Source organism: Myxine glutinosa, chromosome 8, assembly GCF_964187855.1.
Source record: "Myxine glutinosa chromosome 8, kmMyxGlut1.1, whole genome shotgun sequence".
Lineage (NCBI taxonomy): Eukaryota > Metazoa > Chordata > Myxini > Myxiniformes > Myxinidae > Myxine > Myxine glutinosa.
In genome coordinates this window covers 94,745,091-94,763,974 of record NC_136268.1, presented here as the reverse complement: position 1 = coordinate 94,763,974, position 18,884 = coordinate 94,745,091, and the positions used below count along the sequence as shown (strand labels likewise).

The 18,884-nt window shown below is 39.0% G+C and overlaps 1 protein-coding gene across 5 annotated transcripts in view; it reads right to left on the bottom strand.

The window, feature by feature from the left end:
• Nucleotides 1-18,884, bottom strand: part of MVB12B (multivesicular body subunit 12B) — a 235,584-nt gene that overhangs the window by 14,884 nt on the left and 201,816 nt on the right. For all 5 annotated transcript variants that reach the window (XM_068124870.2, XM_068124873.2, XM_068124874.2 and 2 more), the window contains one exon: nucleotides 2,706-2,761. In XM_068124870.2, coding sequence (XP_067980971.1) covers nucleotides 2,706-2,761 — 56 coding nt within the window. The remainder of the gene's footprint in view (nucleotides 1-2,705; nucleotides 2,762-18,884) is intronic.

The following is an 18,884-nucleotide window of genomic DNA, read 5'->3' as shown; positions in this document are numbered from 1 at the left end:
TTGCTGCTCTACATTCATGACCCATGTCTCGCTCCCATAAATCATAACACTTCTCACACATGCAGCATACACCTTTCCCTTCAGCTTCAACGACACTCCCCTCCTCATCAGCATGCCACTCAGTTCCCGAAACTTCTTCCATGCACATCTCACTCTAGCAACCGTTGCCGAGTCTGATCCACCTTCTCCATTCAGCATGTCTCCGAGATAGCAAAATGTTTTCACACCTTCCAGCTTCACGCCGTCTCCAAGATCCAACTCAACATTTCCTCCATCTGCAGCTCCCTCTGTGCACACCTTACATTTGAATGTAGCTGCCACACTGGTTAATGACCCTCTCAGACCACTACATTTTTGATGAACCCACTCAGCGCACATTGTACATTGAATGGAGTTCACTCCGACACCCTTCCTGCACACAGCACATGGCCACTTCCCAGTTCTTTCCACCTCACCACATGCTTTACCACCTGCCATCACCTTCGTCTTTCCTATATTCACCTTCAGACCTTTTGTCTCCATACTTTCCTTCCACTTGTTCATCTTTTCCTTGAGTCCATCCATACTTTCCGCAATCAACACCAGATCATCTGCATACAACAACTCCCACGGTAAACCCTCCTTTACGGTCTGAGCCAGCACCTCCATCACAGCTACAACACTTCTGATATCTGATCTGATATCTGATATCATCACAGCTATTAGGGACCGTAGATTCGTGATAAAGTCAATCCACACCAGACGGTGATGTTTGGAGAGTGATGTGATGCTTCTTCATGTCCTTTTGGTTTTCTCGTCCCCAAAATCTAGAAATGTGCTTATTCATCATCCCATTAATGTAAGTATGGTACTTATCAGAGAAAATGATGTCATCGATACCGAGGTCTTCATTATACAGTGCTTCATTTGTGGTGCTTGTGTTTTTTTTTTCACAGGGCAGGTGTACGCATCTAGTGCTGTATGTAGTAGGGTGCAATGTGGATTATCACTCGGTTTTAGTTATGGTCTATGCCAGATAGCTCGACGAGCAAAAAGAAGGCCGAGTGTGTAAGCTCTTCCTTCCGGTACATAGCCTCTATCCTTGCCAAGCAATGTACACAGCACATACTAGAGCGGCACTCGGAAGAGCGCACACCTCAACAGGCTGAACAGTTTACGTTTTGTATCCCACCGATACGCCGGATCTGCATCCGGACCATTCTTCCTTGTCACACACCAAAATCGAATCAATTTGGCCTTGTTACACACTCGAACTGTCCACGAAGTTTCATCCGAATCTGTCCCCAACTATGAGATATCTGTTCTATATAATTTTGGCCCTATCGCTAAATGGTGAATAATTTCTTAGAAATTCAAAAATCCTCAAATACACAACAACACAACATGCATTTTAAAGGCCATTTTCCTTGGCTAGAGCGGGGGTTAGCCTTGCGGTCCCCATGACAATCTTCTCCATTTTGCCCTATTTTCTGCATCTCCCCTTGATAACCCCCTTGCCCGCATTTCTTCTTCCACCATCTTTAGCCAAGTCTTTCTCGGTCTTCCCCATCCTCTACTTCCTTCTACATTCATTTCCATCACTCTTCTCAACCAGTCACTTTCATCCTTCCTCAACACATGACCAAACCATCTCAACCTGTTCCTCTTCACAGCATCAATCACAGGCTCTATTCCCATCATCTTTCGCAATTCATCATTTGTCTTCCTCTCTCTCAACGATACTCCGCACATCCGTCGAACCATTCGCATTTCCACCCTTTCCAACCTTCGTTGCTGCTCTACGTTCATTACCCATGCCTCGCACCCATAAATCATAACACTTCTCACACATGCAGCATACACCTTTCCCTTCAGCTTCAACGACACTCCCCTCATCATCAGCACGCCACTCAGTTCCCTCAAAGTTCAAAAATCCTCAAATAATATAAATAACTAGAACGATATTCGATAGAGCGCATACCTCCGCCATACTGAACAGTTTACGTTTTGTATCCCACTGATGGGCTGGATCTGCATCTGGACGTGAACCAAAATCTAATCGGCTTATTCTTGTCACCGAGAAAAATCATCCACCAAGTTTTGTCATAACCGATCCTAACCTTTTAAGTATTTAAGACATCCTGCTCTGTATCGTTTTTGGCCCTATCTCTCAATTGTGAAGAATCACTTAAAATTATTGTATCTGGATATGGATCTTCACCAAAACAGAATTATTTTGTCTTTGGCACACACCCAACCTGTCCACCAAGGTTAATCCAAATATATCCATAACTTTTTGTGATATTCTGCTCACAGACAGACAGACAGACAGACAAACAGGGGTGAAAACATAACGTCCGTCCAACTTTGGTATTCATGAGGCAAAATTAAGCTACACATAGCACAGTAGCAGAGAAAGTAACATGTGAAGTTGATGCCATAAGAGTGGTCATACAAGGGACCATCATATAAGATACAAATGGGGTTAAGCAAATTGAAGATGGGGAAAGGATAAAGGGAGTAAAAGGGGGAGGATGGTGTTTAAAAAAAGCAGTGAAGTTTGGGAGGACTGGTGGGATTAAGATGGGTGGGGCAAGAGTAGTGTATGTTGTCAAAATTAAAAGAAGACTGAAAAAGGTATGAAAGATTACATAGATACTGCATCCATTATTATTTATTCTTATTCTTCTTAAATCACGAAGCCTTCACTTTGCATTGATACTCACGTCATTCCTTGGGCCACCAAAGCGTTCATGAAGCACAAATGGTATTCCTTCCATTGCTGTAACAAAAACGTGATCAAGGTTAAATCAAATAACGAAGGCAGAAATAGTATCGAGGACTTGTACACAGACCATGACTAGTTAAAACAGCTCAAAGGAAACCTCACACTGTTGCTTACCTGAACCTATAAATGTAAAACTTCTCAAAATAAAAACCATGACCTACATTATGGGAGGTGGAGGAGTTATGGTTTCATATCTCTCTATTCGATGATACAAAATACAGTATTTTACACTAGGGCCTCATCTGGCAGTTACACAATATTTTCAATTTTTGACAAGAAAAAGACAACATTAGACAATCTGATGTGCTTTTGGTTCATAATGATGTCACAAGTAAAAGTTCATAATGATGTCACAACGCTTATGAACACTTCTGAACCCTTCACCTGGAGGTTGTTATGTACCTAACTGAACCATTTAAACTATTCAGGTTTTTCTACTTATCTGAAATATTCGAAATATTCAAGTTTTATATTCATCTGAAACATTCAAACCATTGAGCTTTTATATTCATCTGAAACATACAAACCATTCAGCTTTTTATATTTATCTGAAACTTACAAACCATTCAGCTTTTATATTTATCTGAAACATTCAAATCATTCAGCTTTTATATTCATCTGAAACATTCAAACCATTTAGCTTTTTATATTTATCTGAAACATTCAACCATTCAGCTTTCATATTCATCTGAAACATTCAAACCATTCAGCTTTTATATTCATCTGAAACATACAAACCATTCAGCTTTTTATATTTATCTGAAACATACAAACCATTCAGCTTTTATATTAACTAAAACATTCAAACATTCAGCTTTTATATTCATCTGAAACATTCAAACCATTTAGCTTTTTATATTTATCTGAAACATTCAACCATTCAGCTTTCATATTCATCTGAAACATACAAACCATTCAGCTTTTTATATTTATCTGAAACATTCAAACCATTCAGCTTTTTATATTTATCTGAAACATTCAACCATTCAGCTTTCATATTCATCTGAAACATACAAACCATTCAGCTTTTTATATTTATCTGAAACATTCAAACCATTCAGCTTTTTATATTTATCTGAAACATTCAAACCATTTTGCTTTTTATATTTATCTGAAACATTCAAACATTCAGCTCTTATATTCATCTGAAACATTCAAACCATTCAGCTTTTATATTCATCTGAAACATTCAAACCATTAAGCTTTCATGTTCATCTGAAACATTCAAACCATTTAGCTTTCTATATTCATCTGAAACATACAACCATTCAGCTTTCATATTTATCTGAAACATACAAACCATTCAGCTTTTATATTTATCTGAAACATTCAAACATTCAGCTTTTATATTCATCTGAAACATACAAACCATTCAGCTTTCATATTTATCCGAAACATACAACCATTCAGCTTTTATATTCATCTGAAACATACAAACAATTCAGCTTTCATATTCATCTGAAACATACAACCATTCAGCTTTCATATTTATCTGAAACACACAAACCATTCAGCTTTTATATTTATCTGAAACATTCAAACATTCAGCTTTTATATTCATCTGAAACATACAAACCATTCAGCTTTTATATTCATCCGAAACATACAACCATTCAGCTTTTATATTCATCTGAAACATACAACCATTCAGCTTTTATATTTATCTGAAACATTCAAACATTCAGCTTTTATATTCATCTGAAACATACAAACCATTCAGCTTTTATATTCATCCGAAACATTCAAACCATAGTACATGGTGTTATGTAGAATTATTATATGTAAGTGCAAAATTTGCTACACGAGTGGAACCAATGTTTTTTTGCATCTATATACCCTTGGCAACAAGACCTGAGTTGGTTCCATTTTTTTAAATGGCGTCTTCGTCCCTAACCCCAAGCCAAGTAGAAGTCCACGCTATGGAAACTTTCAACTTGGTCAGTATCAAGATAAAGTTGTTAATGCAACACAGCAAGACTTTGCATGGCTACTTTCACGGTATTCACAGAGGCACCATGAAGAGACATCAGACGGTATACCAGTTTGGTCAGCATACAATTCTCGTGTGTGCACTCCAGGAGAGAACAAGACACCCAACCTTGATCAAGATCACACAATGCCTATCATTAAGGCACCAGCTCATGAGTGGGCAACACTGGTGACAGTTCTTGAGAAGCTTTCATACCTCAATAGTGTTGTGTGTACAGAAAACACTGGAACGATCTTAGTTACATTTGACATGGATCTTTACAAGAGGGCCCTAAAGTTAGAATATCTTCATGACCAATATGCTGGGAAATGGATGGTATGCCCTGGTGGTTTCCACACTGTCTTGTGTGCACTAAGGTGCCTTGGGAGGACTGTTGAGCACAGCGGGCTTGATGAAGCTTGGAGCAAGGATCTGTACAGCACTGTGACAGTAAATCAGATACTCAATGGGAATCACCACAATCGTGCTGTTCAAGCTCATGAGCTCACATTAGAGGTATTCTTTGATCTCTGGCTTTCAGAATTTCTGAAAGAGAAGCCTACAGTTGTAGAAGCTCTATCTGCCTGTATGGATAACTTGATAGAAGCAAACAAGAAAGAGGTAGGCATTCAGGAAGCCCATCACCAACTTCTAATGGAGATTGAACATCTAAACTTGGAAAAGCAGCTGAGTGATTTTGACAAGAGCCACAGTAAATTCCCAATGTATCGATGGGCACGAATGTACATGAGGCAAGTGTTGGCGCTGATTAACTTCACACGTTCACTGAAGCAGCCAGATTTCTTCCTGAACTTGGCGTCTCTAGAAAATTTGTGCATATACTTATTCAGCTACAACCCACTAGATTATGCTCAAAACAAGTTGTTAGCCAAAGATATTTCTCAAAAAACGTCTGTTAATTGGATATAAGTGTTCTGGTGGATTTTCTGAACAAGGAAAGACAAAAATGCCAGAAAAAATGGTTAATCAAAGTGTTTTATGTGAAAAGATACATACAAAATTGCAAAAAATGGCGGCCATTTTGAAAGTCAAAATGGCCGCCAAAGACGCCATTGAAAAAAATGGAACCAACTATGGTCTTGTTGCCTAGGGGTATAAGGATTCCAAAAAACATTGGTTCCACTAGTGTAGCAAATTTTGCACTACAATGACACAACACCATGTACTACCATTCAGATTTTTATATTCATCTGAAACATTCAAACCATTCGGCTTTTTATATTCATCTGAAACATTCAAACCATTCAGCTTTTTACACTTTTCTGAAACATTCAAACCATTCAGCTTTTATATTTATCTGAAACATTCAAACCATTCAGCTTTTTATATTTATCTGAAACATTCAAACAATTCAGCTTTTTATATTTATCTGAAACATTCAAACCATTCAGATTTTTATATTTCTCTGAAACATTCAAACCATTCAGCTTTTTATATTTATCTGAAACCTTCAAACCATTCAGATTTTTATATTTATCTGAAACATTCAAACCATTCAGCTTTTTATATTTATCTGAAACATTCAAACCATTCAGCTTTTTACACTTTTCTGAAACATTCAAACCATTCAGCTTTTATATTTATCTGAACCATTCAAACCATTCAGATTTTTACACTTTTCTGAAACATTCAAACCATTCAGCTTTTATATTTATCTGAAACATTCAAACCATTCAGCTTTTAGTTTTATCTGAAACATTCAAACCATTCAGCTTTTATATTTATCTGAAACATTCAAACCATTCAGATTTTTATATTTATCTGAAACATTCAAACCATTCAGATTTTTATATTTATCTGAAACATTCAAACCATTCAGATTTTTATATTTATCTGAAACATTCAAACCATTCAGCTTTTTATATTCATCTGAAACATTCAAACCATTCAGCTTTTTACACTTTTCTGAAACATTCAAACCATTCAGCTTTTATATTTATCTGAAACATTCAAACCATTCAGCTTTTTACACTTTTCTGAAACATTCAAACCATTCAGCTTTTATATTCATCTGAAACATTCAAACCATTCAGCTTTTTATATTTATCTGAAACATTCAAACCATTCAGATTTTTATATTTATCTGAAACATTCAAACCATTCAGCTTTTTATATTCATCTGAAACATTCAAACCATTCAGCTTTTTACACTTTTCTGAAACATTCAAACCATTCAGCTTTTATATTTATCTGAAACATTCAAACCATTCAGCTTTCCGTTTTATCTGAAACATTCAAACCGTTCAGCTTTTATATTTATCTGAAACATTCAAACCATTCAGATTTTTATATTTATCTGAAACATTCAAACCATTCAGATTTTTATATTTATCTGAAACATTCAAACCATTCAGCTTTTTATATTCATCTGAAACATTCAAACCATTCAGCTTTTTACACTTTTCTGAAACATTCAAACCATTCAGCTTTTATATTTATCTGAAACATTCAAACCATTCAGCTTTTTACACTTTTCTGAAACATTCAAACCATTCAGCTTTTATATTTATCTGAAACATTCAAACCAGTGTGTACCCTGGATAAGAATAGGTACGCCGTATCCCTGCGTGTCGTAAGAGGCGACGAAGAGGGTTGTCGTCAGGAAGGGCATCCGGCCATAAAAACGTTGCCTCAAAAAAGAGAACCATGACAATTACAACTACATGTGGGCAGGGTACAGCCCGAAGTGGAGATCGGTTTCTGAGGTTTGGGACATGGAATGTAGGGACAATGACAGGGAGATCAGGAGAAGTGGTGGAAGTATTGGTCAGAAGAAAAGTGGACATATGTTGTGTGCAAGAGACGAGATGGAAGGGAAGTGGTGTGAGAATGGTGAAGGGTAGGCAGGGACAGAAATACAAGTTTGTGTGGCAAGGGTGCCTGGAGGGCGTGAATGGTGTTGGTGTCCTGTTTTCTGAGGAGTTTGTAGACAGTGTGGTGAGTGTGACTAGAGTGAGTGATAGGTTGATGATGGTGAAAATGATGATTGGAAAGCTCTTGGTGAACGTCATCTCGGGATATGCTCCGCAGGTTGGTCGAAGCGATGAAGAGAAGGACAAGTTCTGGTGTGCTATAGAGAAGCTGATGGAAAACGTGAAAGATGAGGAAGTTGTTGTGGTAGGAGGAGACCTAAATGGACATGTGGGAAGGAGTATGGATGGTTTTGACAGAGTTCATGGGGGTTACGATATGGTGTGAGAAATGGAGAAGGTGAAAGGATTTTGGAGTTTGCTGATGGAGCTGATTTGTTGATTTGTAATACTCAGTTCCAGAAAGAGGATAATAAGCTTGTTACATACACGTCAGGTGGGTCGACGACAACCGTTGACTACCTGATGGTGCGTAGGCGAGATAGGGGGCACCTCCGGGACACAAAGGTGATCCCGGGGGAGGAGGCTGTTTCACAGCACCACTTGGTTGGCTGCGACGTAAGGGTGAAAGGTGCGAGGAGAGCTCAGCGGGTGAAGTACCAACAGAGAATGAAGGTGTGGAGGTTGAAAGAGGTGACAGTAAGGGAGGCATTAAAAGAGAGGCTGAGTAGGGTCGAGGATGATGTGGTTGAGCTTGAAAGTGGTTGGATGTCAATGAAAGCTAGTCTGTTGGGGAGCCGTTGGTGAGGTATGTGGATGGACAAACGGACCACCGAGGCACTCGGAAACATGGTGGTGGGATGATGAAGTTGGAAAGAGGATTGACGAGAAGAGGAAGAAGTTCAAGGAGTGGCAGAAGGCGAAGGGTACGGGAGCAGAAACAGCAGAGCATGAAAGTTATAAGGCAGCCAGGAAGGCTGCAAAGAAAGAGGTAGCAAAGGCGCAGGAGGCATGTAGGAAAATGTTCGGAGAACGCTTGGATTCGGAAGAGGGTCAGAAAGCAGTATTCAGGATTGCAAAGCAGATAGCGAAAGAGAGGTGTGATGTGATGGGGGTGAGTTGCTTGAAGGATGAAGTGGGACAAATCGTTGTCGACCCAGATGGAATTAAAGGAAGATGGAAAAGATATATGGAAATGCTGTTGAATACAGAGAATGAATGGGATGGCAACATAGAGAGTAACCCAGTTTTAGGACCGGCAGAGAAGATAACTGAGAAGGAAGTTGAGGAAGCGATAAAAGCAATGAAGGGTAGAAAAGCGGGAGGGCCGACGGGAGTTGTGGGAGATATGTTGAAGGCAGCAGGAAGTTGGGGTGTGAAGAGAATGACAGAGATCTGTAATCTGGTGGTGAAAGAAGGCCGCATTCCAGTGGATTGGGAACTGAGTACCCTCGTCCCTCTATACAAGGGGAAAGGTGACCCTCTGGAGTGTGGCTCGTACCGAGCGATAAAGTTATTGGAGCATGGAATGAAGGTATTGGAAAGGGTGTTGGAGAGGAGGATAAGGAAGAAAGTGAAGATCGACGAAATGCAGTTTGGATTCATGCCAGGAAGAGGAACGACAGACGCGCTTTTCATTGTGAGGCAGTTGCAGGAGAAGTACATGGAGAAGAGGAAGAAGTTGTTTCTTGGGTTTGTTGATCTGGAGAAAGCATTCGATCGGGTTCCACGCAAAGTATTGACATGGGCATTGAGGAAGTTAGGAGTGGAGGAATGGTTGATCAGAGTAGTGATGGCAATGTACAAAAGAGCGCGCACAGCTGTAAGGACGAAGGACGGGAACAGTGGTGAGTTTGAGGTGAAGGTGGGAGTGCATCAGGGGTCGGTACTAAGTCCACTACTATTTGCAGCTGTGATGGAGGTGCTGGCTCAGAACGTAAAGGAGGGTTTACCGTGGGAGTTGTTGTATGCAGATGATCTGGTGTTGATTGCGGAAAGTATGGATGGACTGAAGGAAAAGATGAACACGTGGAAGGAATGTATGGAGACAAAAGGTCTGAAGGTGAATATCGGAAAGACGAAGGTGATGGCAAGTGGTAAAGCATGTGGTGAGGTGGAAAGAACTGGGAAGTGGCCCTGTGCTGTGTGTAGGAAGGGTGTCGGAGTGAACTCCATTCAGTGTACAATGTGCGCCGAGTGGGTTCATCAAAAATGTAGTGGTCTGAGAGGGTCATTAACCAGTGTGGCAGCTACATTCAAATGTAAGGTGTGCACAGAGGGAGCTGCCGATGGAGGAAATGTTGAGTTGGATCTTGGAGACGGCGTGAAGCTGGAAGGTGTGAAAACATTTTGCTACCTCGGAGACATGCTGAATGGAGAAGGTGGATCAGACTCGGCAACGATTGCTCGAGTGAGATGTGCATGGAAGAGGTTTCGGGAATTGAGTGGCGTGCTGATGATGAGGGGAGTGTCGTTGAAGCTGAAGGGAAAGGTGTATGCTGCATGTGTGAGAAGTGTTATGATTTATGGGAGCGAGACATGGGTAATGAACGTAGAGCAGCAACGAAGGTTGGAAAGGGTGGAAATGCGAATGGTTCGACGGATGTGCGGAGTATCGTTGAGAGAGAGGAAGACAAATGATGAATTGCGAAAGATGATGGGAATAGAGCCTGTGATTGATGCTGTGAAGAGGAACAGGTTGAGATGGTTTGGTCATGTGTTGAGGAAGAATGAAAGTGACTGGTTGAGAAGAGTGATGGAAATGAATGTAGATGGAAGTAGAAGACGGGGAAGACCGAGAAAGACTTGGCTAAAGATGGTGGAAGAAGAAATGCGGGCAAGGGGGTTAACAAGGAGAGATGCAGAAAATAGGGCAAAATGGAGAAGATTGTCATGGGGACCGCAAGGCTAACCCCCGCTCTAGCAGGGAAAATGGCCTTTTAAAATGCATGTTGTTGTTGTTGTATTCAAACCATTCAGCTTTTATATTTATCTGAAACATTCAAATCATTCAGCTTTTATATTTATCTGAAACATTCAAACCATTCAACTTTTTATATTCATCTGAAAAATTCAAACCATTCAGCTTTTTATATTTATCTGAAATGTTCAAACCATTCAGCTTTTTACACTTTTCTGAAATATTCAAACCATTCAGCTTTTTATATTTATCTGAAACATTCAAACCATTCAGCTTTTTATATTTATCTGAAACATTCAAACCATTCAGCTTTTTATATTTATCTGAAACATTCAAACCATTCAGCTTTTTACACTTTTCTGAAACATTCAAACCATTCAGCTTTTTATATTTATCTGAAACATTCAAACCATTCAGCTTAATAATTTATCTGAAACATTCAAACCATTCAGCTTTTTACACTTTTCTAAAACATTCGAACCATTCAGATTTTATATCTATCTGAAACATTCAAACCATTCAGCTTTTAATATTTATCTGAACCATTCGAATAATTCAGCTTTTTATTATTTATCTGAACCATTTGAATAATTCAGCTTTTTATATTTATCTGAAACATTCAAACCATTCAGCTTTTTATATTTATCTGAACCATTCGAATAATTCAGCTTTTTATATTTATCTGAAACATTCAAACCATTCAGCTTTTTATATTTATCTGAAACATTCGAATAATTCAGCTTTTTATATTTATCTGAAACATTCAAACTAGAGTCCCTGTATATAGAGAGTTGTGTCAACTCAAATTTGGACGCCATTTTGTGTCTAAGTGTGTCGGATTAGATATACATGTACATTCGCGATATGGGGTGATATATTCTAAACCTGCTAAAAAAAAAATTACTACACATATTTAGTCTTATTATTACATACAGGTGATATTTGTTTTGTCAAAAACTCAGCTATTGCCGTGAAAAAGAGCTGTGTGGTGATATTAAAAGTGGTATGGCAATGCATATTACAAGCCAACACTGCATATAAGAGCTAACATTATAAGTAAGACAAACCAATGCTGTCGTTCTCTGAATTTTAATAACTTTTAGAAAGGAGTGTGGGCATATCCAATATTTTTTAAAGGGTGCCGAGAGCAATTCCGGTGTAGGACTTCCAGCCGACATATAGTCTAACACACTTAAAACAAATTCTGTACGTGGTATTGCCATATTTCTATAGTGTACAACTTTAGTTTTATCGACATTTATATTCAATTTCCATTGTAATGATTTAACAAGCTGCAAGTCAGCTTCTGTCTCTGACATAAGGAAAACGTCATCGGCATCTAGTAAGATTGAAACGTTCATTTATTACTACACCCTTGCCCAGAACTCTGATGGATATTGCCTGATCGATTGATATGTTTCATAGCTGGCGACTTAATTAACACTTAATTTTCGACTGCGCCAAGCCGTAATTAAACAGAGAAAAAACTTTTAAAAATACCTGCAGTGTTCACGGTTCGTCGAGTCGAACAGATATGGAAAAGCACAGATAAGACGTCGTATTCACCATAACTTGTTTAATTTCACCAGGAACACGATGAGGCCAACACAGTAAACATTCAGTACAAAACTTGGTTCATACATTCAGTACAGAACATGATTCATACATTCAGACCGTAAGAAAACTCTGCCCGTAATACAACACTCTGACCAGACCAACACTTCATCCCACGATGTTCACTCCTCACAAGTGAAACTCATCACCACTCCGTTCACTCCTCACAAGTGAGACTCATCACTACTCCGTTCACTCCTCACAAGTGAGACTCATCACTACTCTGTTCACTACTCTCATATTGTATGTTTTGGGAACGATAGCTGTCACCAGGTTAAATATATAGGGATTGTCCAATGTGCAAAATCTTCCATCACTACAATTTGGCCATAAATCCCGGGGTGGGAAATATTTGAGCAAATATGCCACAAGACGCATGAGCACTGTACAAAGCAAACAATAACTCGTCAAATTTTGGACGTATGGATGACTGCACAACCCGCAAAAAAATTGAGCAGGTCCCCCCCTAAAATTGCTTTTATGATTGCCGATTAGGCTAAAGATTTTAAACCAAAAAAATAACTTGCCTCGGAATAAGTTTTGAATGGACGGACAGACAACTGAAAACAAAACGGACCATGGGTTTCCCACCCCTATAAAATCAAAATTAATTCCCTCTGAAAAAGTACAGTGACATTGCCCGCAGACTACCCAACCGCAGACCAGGCAATGTCACTGTACCGGGACATTTCATCAATCAATGACAATATGCGGTCCGCTAGGACTACCCGGAAAACATTGAGCAGGGTTCTTCCCACGGAAATGCATTTTTGGTCAGCTCCTTGAAGATTATAAACAAACACAAATCACTTCCCTTTAAAAGGGTTTTCAACGGACAGACAACCAAAAAAAAACCGAGCAGATAGAATTGCTTTTGAACATCGATCATCAAGTGGCGTGGGCCTACCTGGCAGAGTCTCGAGGAGTCGATCGCTTTCCAGCTCTTTCGTCTGAATTTCGCTTCCCAAATTTGTCTTCAGACTTTATCACTTGGAAATCTATACATCTTATATTTCCCAGATTGGTTTGAACAACCAAAAGCAGAACAACCAGTCATTTTGTTTGGCAATAAACAACATTCCCGTACCAAGCTGACGTTCACGCACGGTGAAGTTAGACACAAAATGGCGCCACGAAATCACGTGACCAGAAATCTCGGGTCAGCGCATGGCGCAACTCTCTTTATACAGGGACTCTAATTCAAACCATTCAGCTTTTTATATTTATCTAAAACATTCGAATAATTCAGCTTTTTATATTTATCTGAAATTCAAACCATTCAGTTTTTTATATTTATCTGAACCATTCGAATAATTCAGCATTTTATATTTATCTGAAACATTCGAATAATTCAGCTTTTTATATTTATCTGAAACATTCAAACCATTCAGCTTTTTATATTTCTCTGAAACATTCAAACCATTCAGCTTTTTACACTTTTCTGAAACATTCAAACCATTCAGCTTTTTATATTTATCTGAAACATTCAAACCATTCAGCTTTTTATATTTCTCTGAAACATTCAAACCATTCAGCTTTTTACACTTTTCTGAAACATACAAACCATTCAGCTTTTATATTTCTCTGAAACATTCAAACCATTCAGCTTTTTATATTTATCTGAAACATTCAAACCATTCAGCTTTTTATATTTCTCTGAAACATTCAAACCATTCAGCTTTTTACACTTTTCTGAAACATTCAAACCATTCAGCTTTTTATATTTATCTGAAACATTCAAACCATTCAGCTTTTTATATTTATCTGCAACATTCAAACCATTCAGATTTTTATATTTCTCTGAAACATTCGAACCATTCAGATTTTATATCTATCTGAAACAAAACCATTCAGCTTTTAATATTTATCTGAACCATTCGAATAATTCAGCTTTTTATTATTTATCTGAAACATTTGAATAATTCAGCTTTTTATATTTATCTGAAACATTCAAACCATTCAGCTTTTTATATTTATCTGAACCATTCGAATAATTCAGCTTTTTATATTTATCTGAAACATTCAAACCATTCAGCTTTTTATATTTATCTGAAACATTCGAATAATTCAGCTTTTTATATTTATCTGAAACATTCAAACCATTCAGCTTTTTACACTTTTCTGAAACATTCAAACCATTCAGCTTTTTATATTTATCTGAAACATTCGAATAATTCAGCTTTTTACACTTTTCTGAAACATTCAAACCATTCAGCTTTTTATATTTCTCTGAAACATTCAAACCATTCAGCTTTTTATATTTATCTGAAACATTCAAACCATTCAGCTTTTTATATTCATCTGAAACATTCAAACCATTCAGCTTTTTATATTTATCTGAAACATTCGAATAATTCAGCTTTTTACACTTTTCTGAAACATTCAAACCATTCAGCTTTTTATATTTCTCTGAAACATTCAAACCATTCAGCTTTTTATATTTATCTGAAACATTCAAACCATTCAGCTTTTTATATTCATCTGAAACATTCAAACCATTCAGCTTTTTATATTTATCTGAAACATTCAAACCATTCAGCTTTTTATATTTATCTGAAACATTGAAACCATTCAGCTTTTTATATTTATCTGAAACATTCGAATAATTCAGATTTTTATATTTATCTGAAACATTCAAACCATTCAGCTCTTTACACTTTTATGAAACATTCAAACCATTCAGCTTTTTATATCTATCTGAAACATTCGAACCATTCAGATTTTTATATTTCTCTGAAACATTCAAACCATTCAGCTTTTATATTTATCTGAAACATTCAAACCATTCAGCTTTTTATATTTATCTGAACCATTCAAATAATTCAGCTTTTTATATTTATCTGAAACATTCGAATAATTCAGCTTTTCATATTTATCTGAAACTTTCGAACTATTCAGCTTTTTATACTTACATACAAATTCTGAAAACTGAAACATTCAAACCATTCAGCTTTTTGGTCTGACCTGACCATTTGAATTATTCAGTTTGTATTCCTTCCTGAAACTTTCAAAGTACTTCGCTTTTAAAACTTATACCAGATAGGTCTTACAAGCAGCACAGAAACAGAAGTGTTCATTTGCATATCATAAATAACTGGCAAGTGTTTTATATTACGTGAGAAAAGGACATTATGAGATATTTTACATTTATATGAATTACAAGGACATTATGAGGTCGTGATGTAATTTCACCTGAATCACAAGGACAGATAAAGGCAACATCAATGTAGTACTTGCTGGACTGTATATACACAGGACAAGCAGATATAAAAAACGGGACACGCAGTTATATCTTCTCATATCTGCGATGACAGTCAGACCTCAACAACCCCCCACCCTCATCGTTTTGGAGAGAATACTTTAATCTTATTAAACTGTCCCAATTAATGACATGTATCGTATGGCAATACTGGTCCAACAGAATGGTGCACAGGTGGGGCAATTGCCTTTGAATCGTCCAGCATGAGATCGATTCCTCCTCTGGCTATAAACTGTCAGATGCTTCAGAGAAGAAATTGTCTTCAGTGTTCACAAAGGTTTGGATTTCTGGGAGCCAGATATTTGCCAAGCATAGTTTTAAAGAAAACCAAAAAAAACGATCTTGGCATGCATAAAAATGCAGATGAGAAGTGACCAGAACACACCATTTAATTCGGCCTGCATCACATGAGCAGGAAGGCAAATGGGGAGTGAATGCACGATGCCCTTTGCAAAATTGTGCAGAGATTTACGTGGCATTTGCGACTATGCCATTCCGTGGGTAGTTCACCCTCATCTCCACAGTAATTCAGCATAACCTCCCCCACCCAGCACCCAACTGACACTTCTTAATTCTTTTCACCCCTCCTATGCAACCCATGCAGTTGAAAAACAATTATTTAGTGCACCAATCGCCTGCCTGCATCGTTGGTCCAATCTTTCGAGAGGACCTCATTAAAATGTTAAGCAGTGAAATCAAGGAGAAAGAAAAAATAAACCCCAGTTCCAAGCTCGACTTTGAGATCCGAGGTAAACGACATTTCATGAATGCAATTAGTGAACCAAGGCTCAGCTCTGTACCCTCACGCACCACGAACATTGCTCCCCCATCCTATTTCACCATAGCTGGCCATGACAATACTGCTTCATTGATACACTGGCACTGTGGTTTTGCTTTTACAATACACAAGCAACCAAATTGCAACTGACGACGAACTATTTACAACAAACTATTTCATATAGATGAGCAATCCGCCTCTCATGCATTCAGCAACTCCTTCCATCTATGATGTTCAGGGGTACTCTGCAATGCGTTACGGCACCGCACGTCACTGCACGTCACGTGTCTCCATGCTCGTCACACATCATGGGCTGTGCATCCCTGTTGCTTGATGCACGTCATGGCAACGCTGCGCGACACGCATCCCCGTGCACCACCTCACGTCATGGTGCCACACGACCCCGTTGCTTGCTGCACATCACGGCACCACTCATCACGACGCCCACATCCCCAAGACAAACTGCACGTAATGGCGTAGAATGTCCCCATACATCACGGCACCGCTGCATGTCACGCGTCCCATGCCCCACCACTGCGCAACCCCGTTGCTCACCATGCATACCCGTCGCTTGCCACGCATTATGGCACAACGCATATCCATTGCCACGTGTCACGATGCCACACATCCCGTGCCATACCGCACGTCATGGCATCGCATGTCCCCATGCCTCACCGTGTGTCATGGCGTTGCGCCTCCCTGTTGCTCGCCACGAGTACCCATGCCATACCGCCCATCACATGTCCCCATGACGCGCATCACGGCATTCTCTGTCCCTATGCCCCACCACACATCATGGTGCTACTTGTCCCCGTGCCCCACAATGCTTCAAGGAGCAGCGCATCCCGGATGCAAATGTGACGTCCCCGTGCAACTGCGGCATCACGAAGAAGTATCAGCACTGTGGACAGAAAAACAGAACCTAACAAACAAAAATAAAAACATCGAGTATTTGATCAAAATTTTCACAATTTGTGATGACAATAGCTCTTGAATTGCTGAATTGGCCAATATACTATATTTCACGGAAGGAAAGGTACCATTAACTGGCTCAGTGTTCTTTGAAGAAAGTCGAGACATCGAGCGAATTAACACGGTTTTAATGAGGGCCGGAGCTCCTAGCTGTGTGCTCCCCAGATCCCTCGCTGCAGATGAATAATTAAAAGGGTGCTTTGCATGAGCTGCCATTCCCAGGCAAAGTAGAGAGAGGCGCAGGCCTAGCCTGGCTTGCTGTGGAGCTGTGATTAGCAAGGTGGCAATTTTGAAGGTGTGAAATTAAAGCAATGAATCCAGCAGCAGAGAACCTTCATTCCTCCTCCCTCCACCCCAATACCACATCACCAGGGACAGAACTGTGCACGGGAGTACGAGAAACATTCTGTGCTGAGCAAATGCTTTCAAGAAACATGTTGGACCAAAAAATAAATGCGAAATACCAAAAAAATAAAAAGTACTCAAATCACGAATAGGAAGTTCAAAATCAACCAGAAATCAAGTACTGCACACACTTTCTCCTACTATATTGCGCACTAATCTGAGTAAAGGATTGTGTATCATTATTTGAGAAGCTCTTCTACTGGATCAGAAATACAAGACATTTATTCAAAAAACATTACTCATGAGGTGCTTACATCAACAGTTTTTCAGTTATGAAAGGTAGCGCCCAAGAAGAATGAAAAGCTAAAGGGATTTGTGATGAGGGAATAATGTTATACAAAAGTAATGAAAAGGGAAGTAAAGTGGCTTGAGACCTCCACCTCCAACAAGGTGCTGTAAAGACCAAACTGGGAGGACAGCAATGATGGCTGAAGACAGTTTAAAATAATTCTCTTCACTGGGCCAAAAACAACGGCAACGTTGACGCCTCACCAATAAAGAATGATCGAGCAGCCATAAATAAATTATATAAAAGACAGATAAAAAAAAGTTTAAAGTACACACACAAATAATTGTTGAGTGAATAATGTTAAAACAAGGACTGTTCTGTCGATCAGCTGCCCAGTGATAGTTTTGCACCTTCGTTTGGCATCATCAATACAGGTAACGGGCTCGTCATCCCAGAAGAGTCAAAAATATGCCACGATGCTTTCATCGAGATTTAAAATATGTGAATGTATTGAAAAAGCATTTGCCTTTTGCCAAATGTATACACCTGGACATAAAATTCAGCCCAATGTATAATAAGGGGAGTTAAAACATGAGGTGAAGGTGTCCAGGTGCAACCGTCTTATTTCTTGGGTAATAACCCGACCTTTAGCTTCCTTCGCGAGCCAATAACCTAGCATGTAGCCATATAGTAAAACAAACACACATCACTTTATGCTGGTGGTGGGGAATATGAGAAATAAAAATAAAACAAAGGAGATGGCATTCGGTCCACAACACCCGGGAAGAAATCCAGTAGATGAAGGGTGTTTGTAATTTCATCTCTTAAAGGGCATACGCAGTGTGAGACATGCACACTCTTAAACACGTCCAGCGAAAAACACACCTTAGGCAAAAGCCTGGGGAGAGGACAGAATATTTTAGAGGATGCATAAACCTTGATGTGTCATCACTTATATCTTTTGGGGCTTTCCTATGTCTGAATCAGACCCTTAACCCCTACCATCTGCTCCCAGTTTTTGACAGGTTGCAGATGAGATTCTCTGTCATTCCTCACACAGCGCATGCCATCGTTTTCAAATGTTGTGGTTGCTGTTATAAAGCCTGTAAATGGTGTTCTTAAACATCCCACAGACCCCGC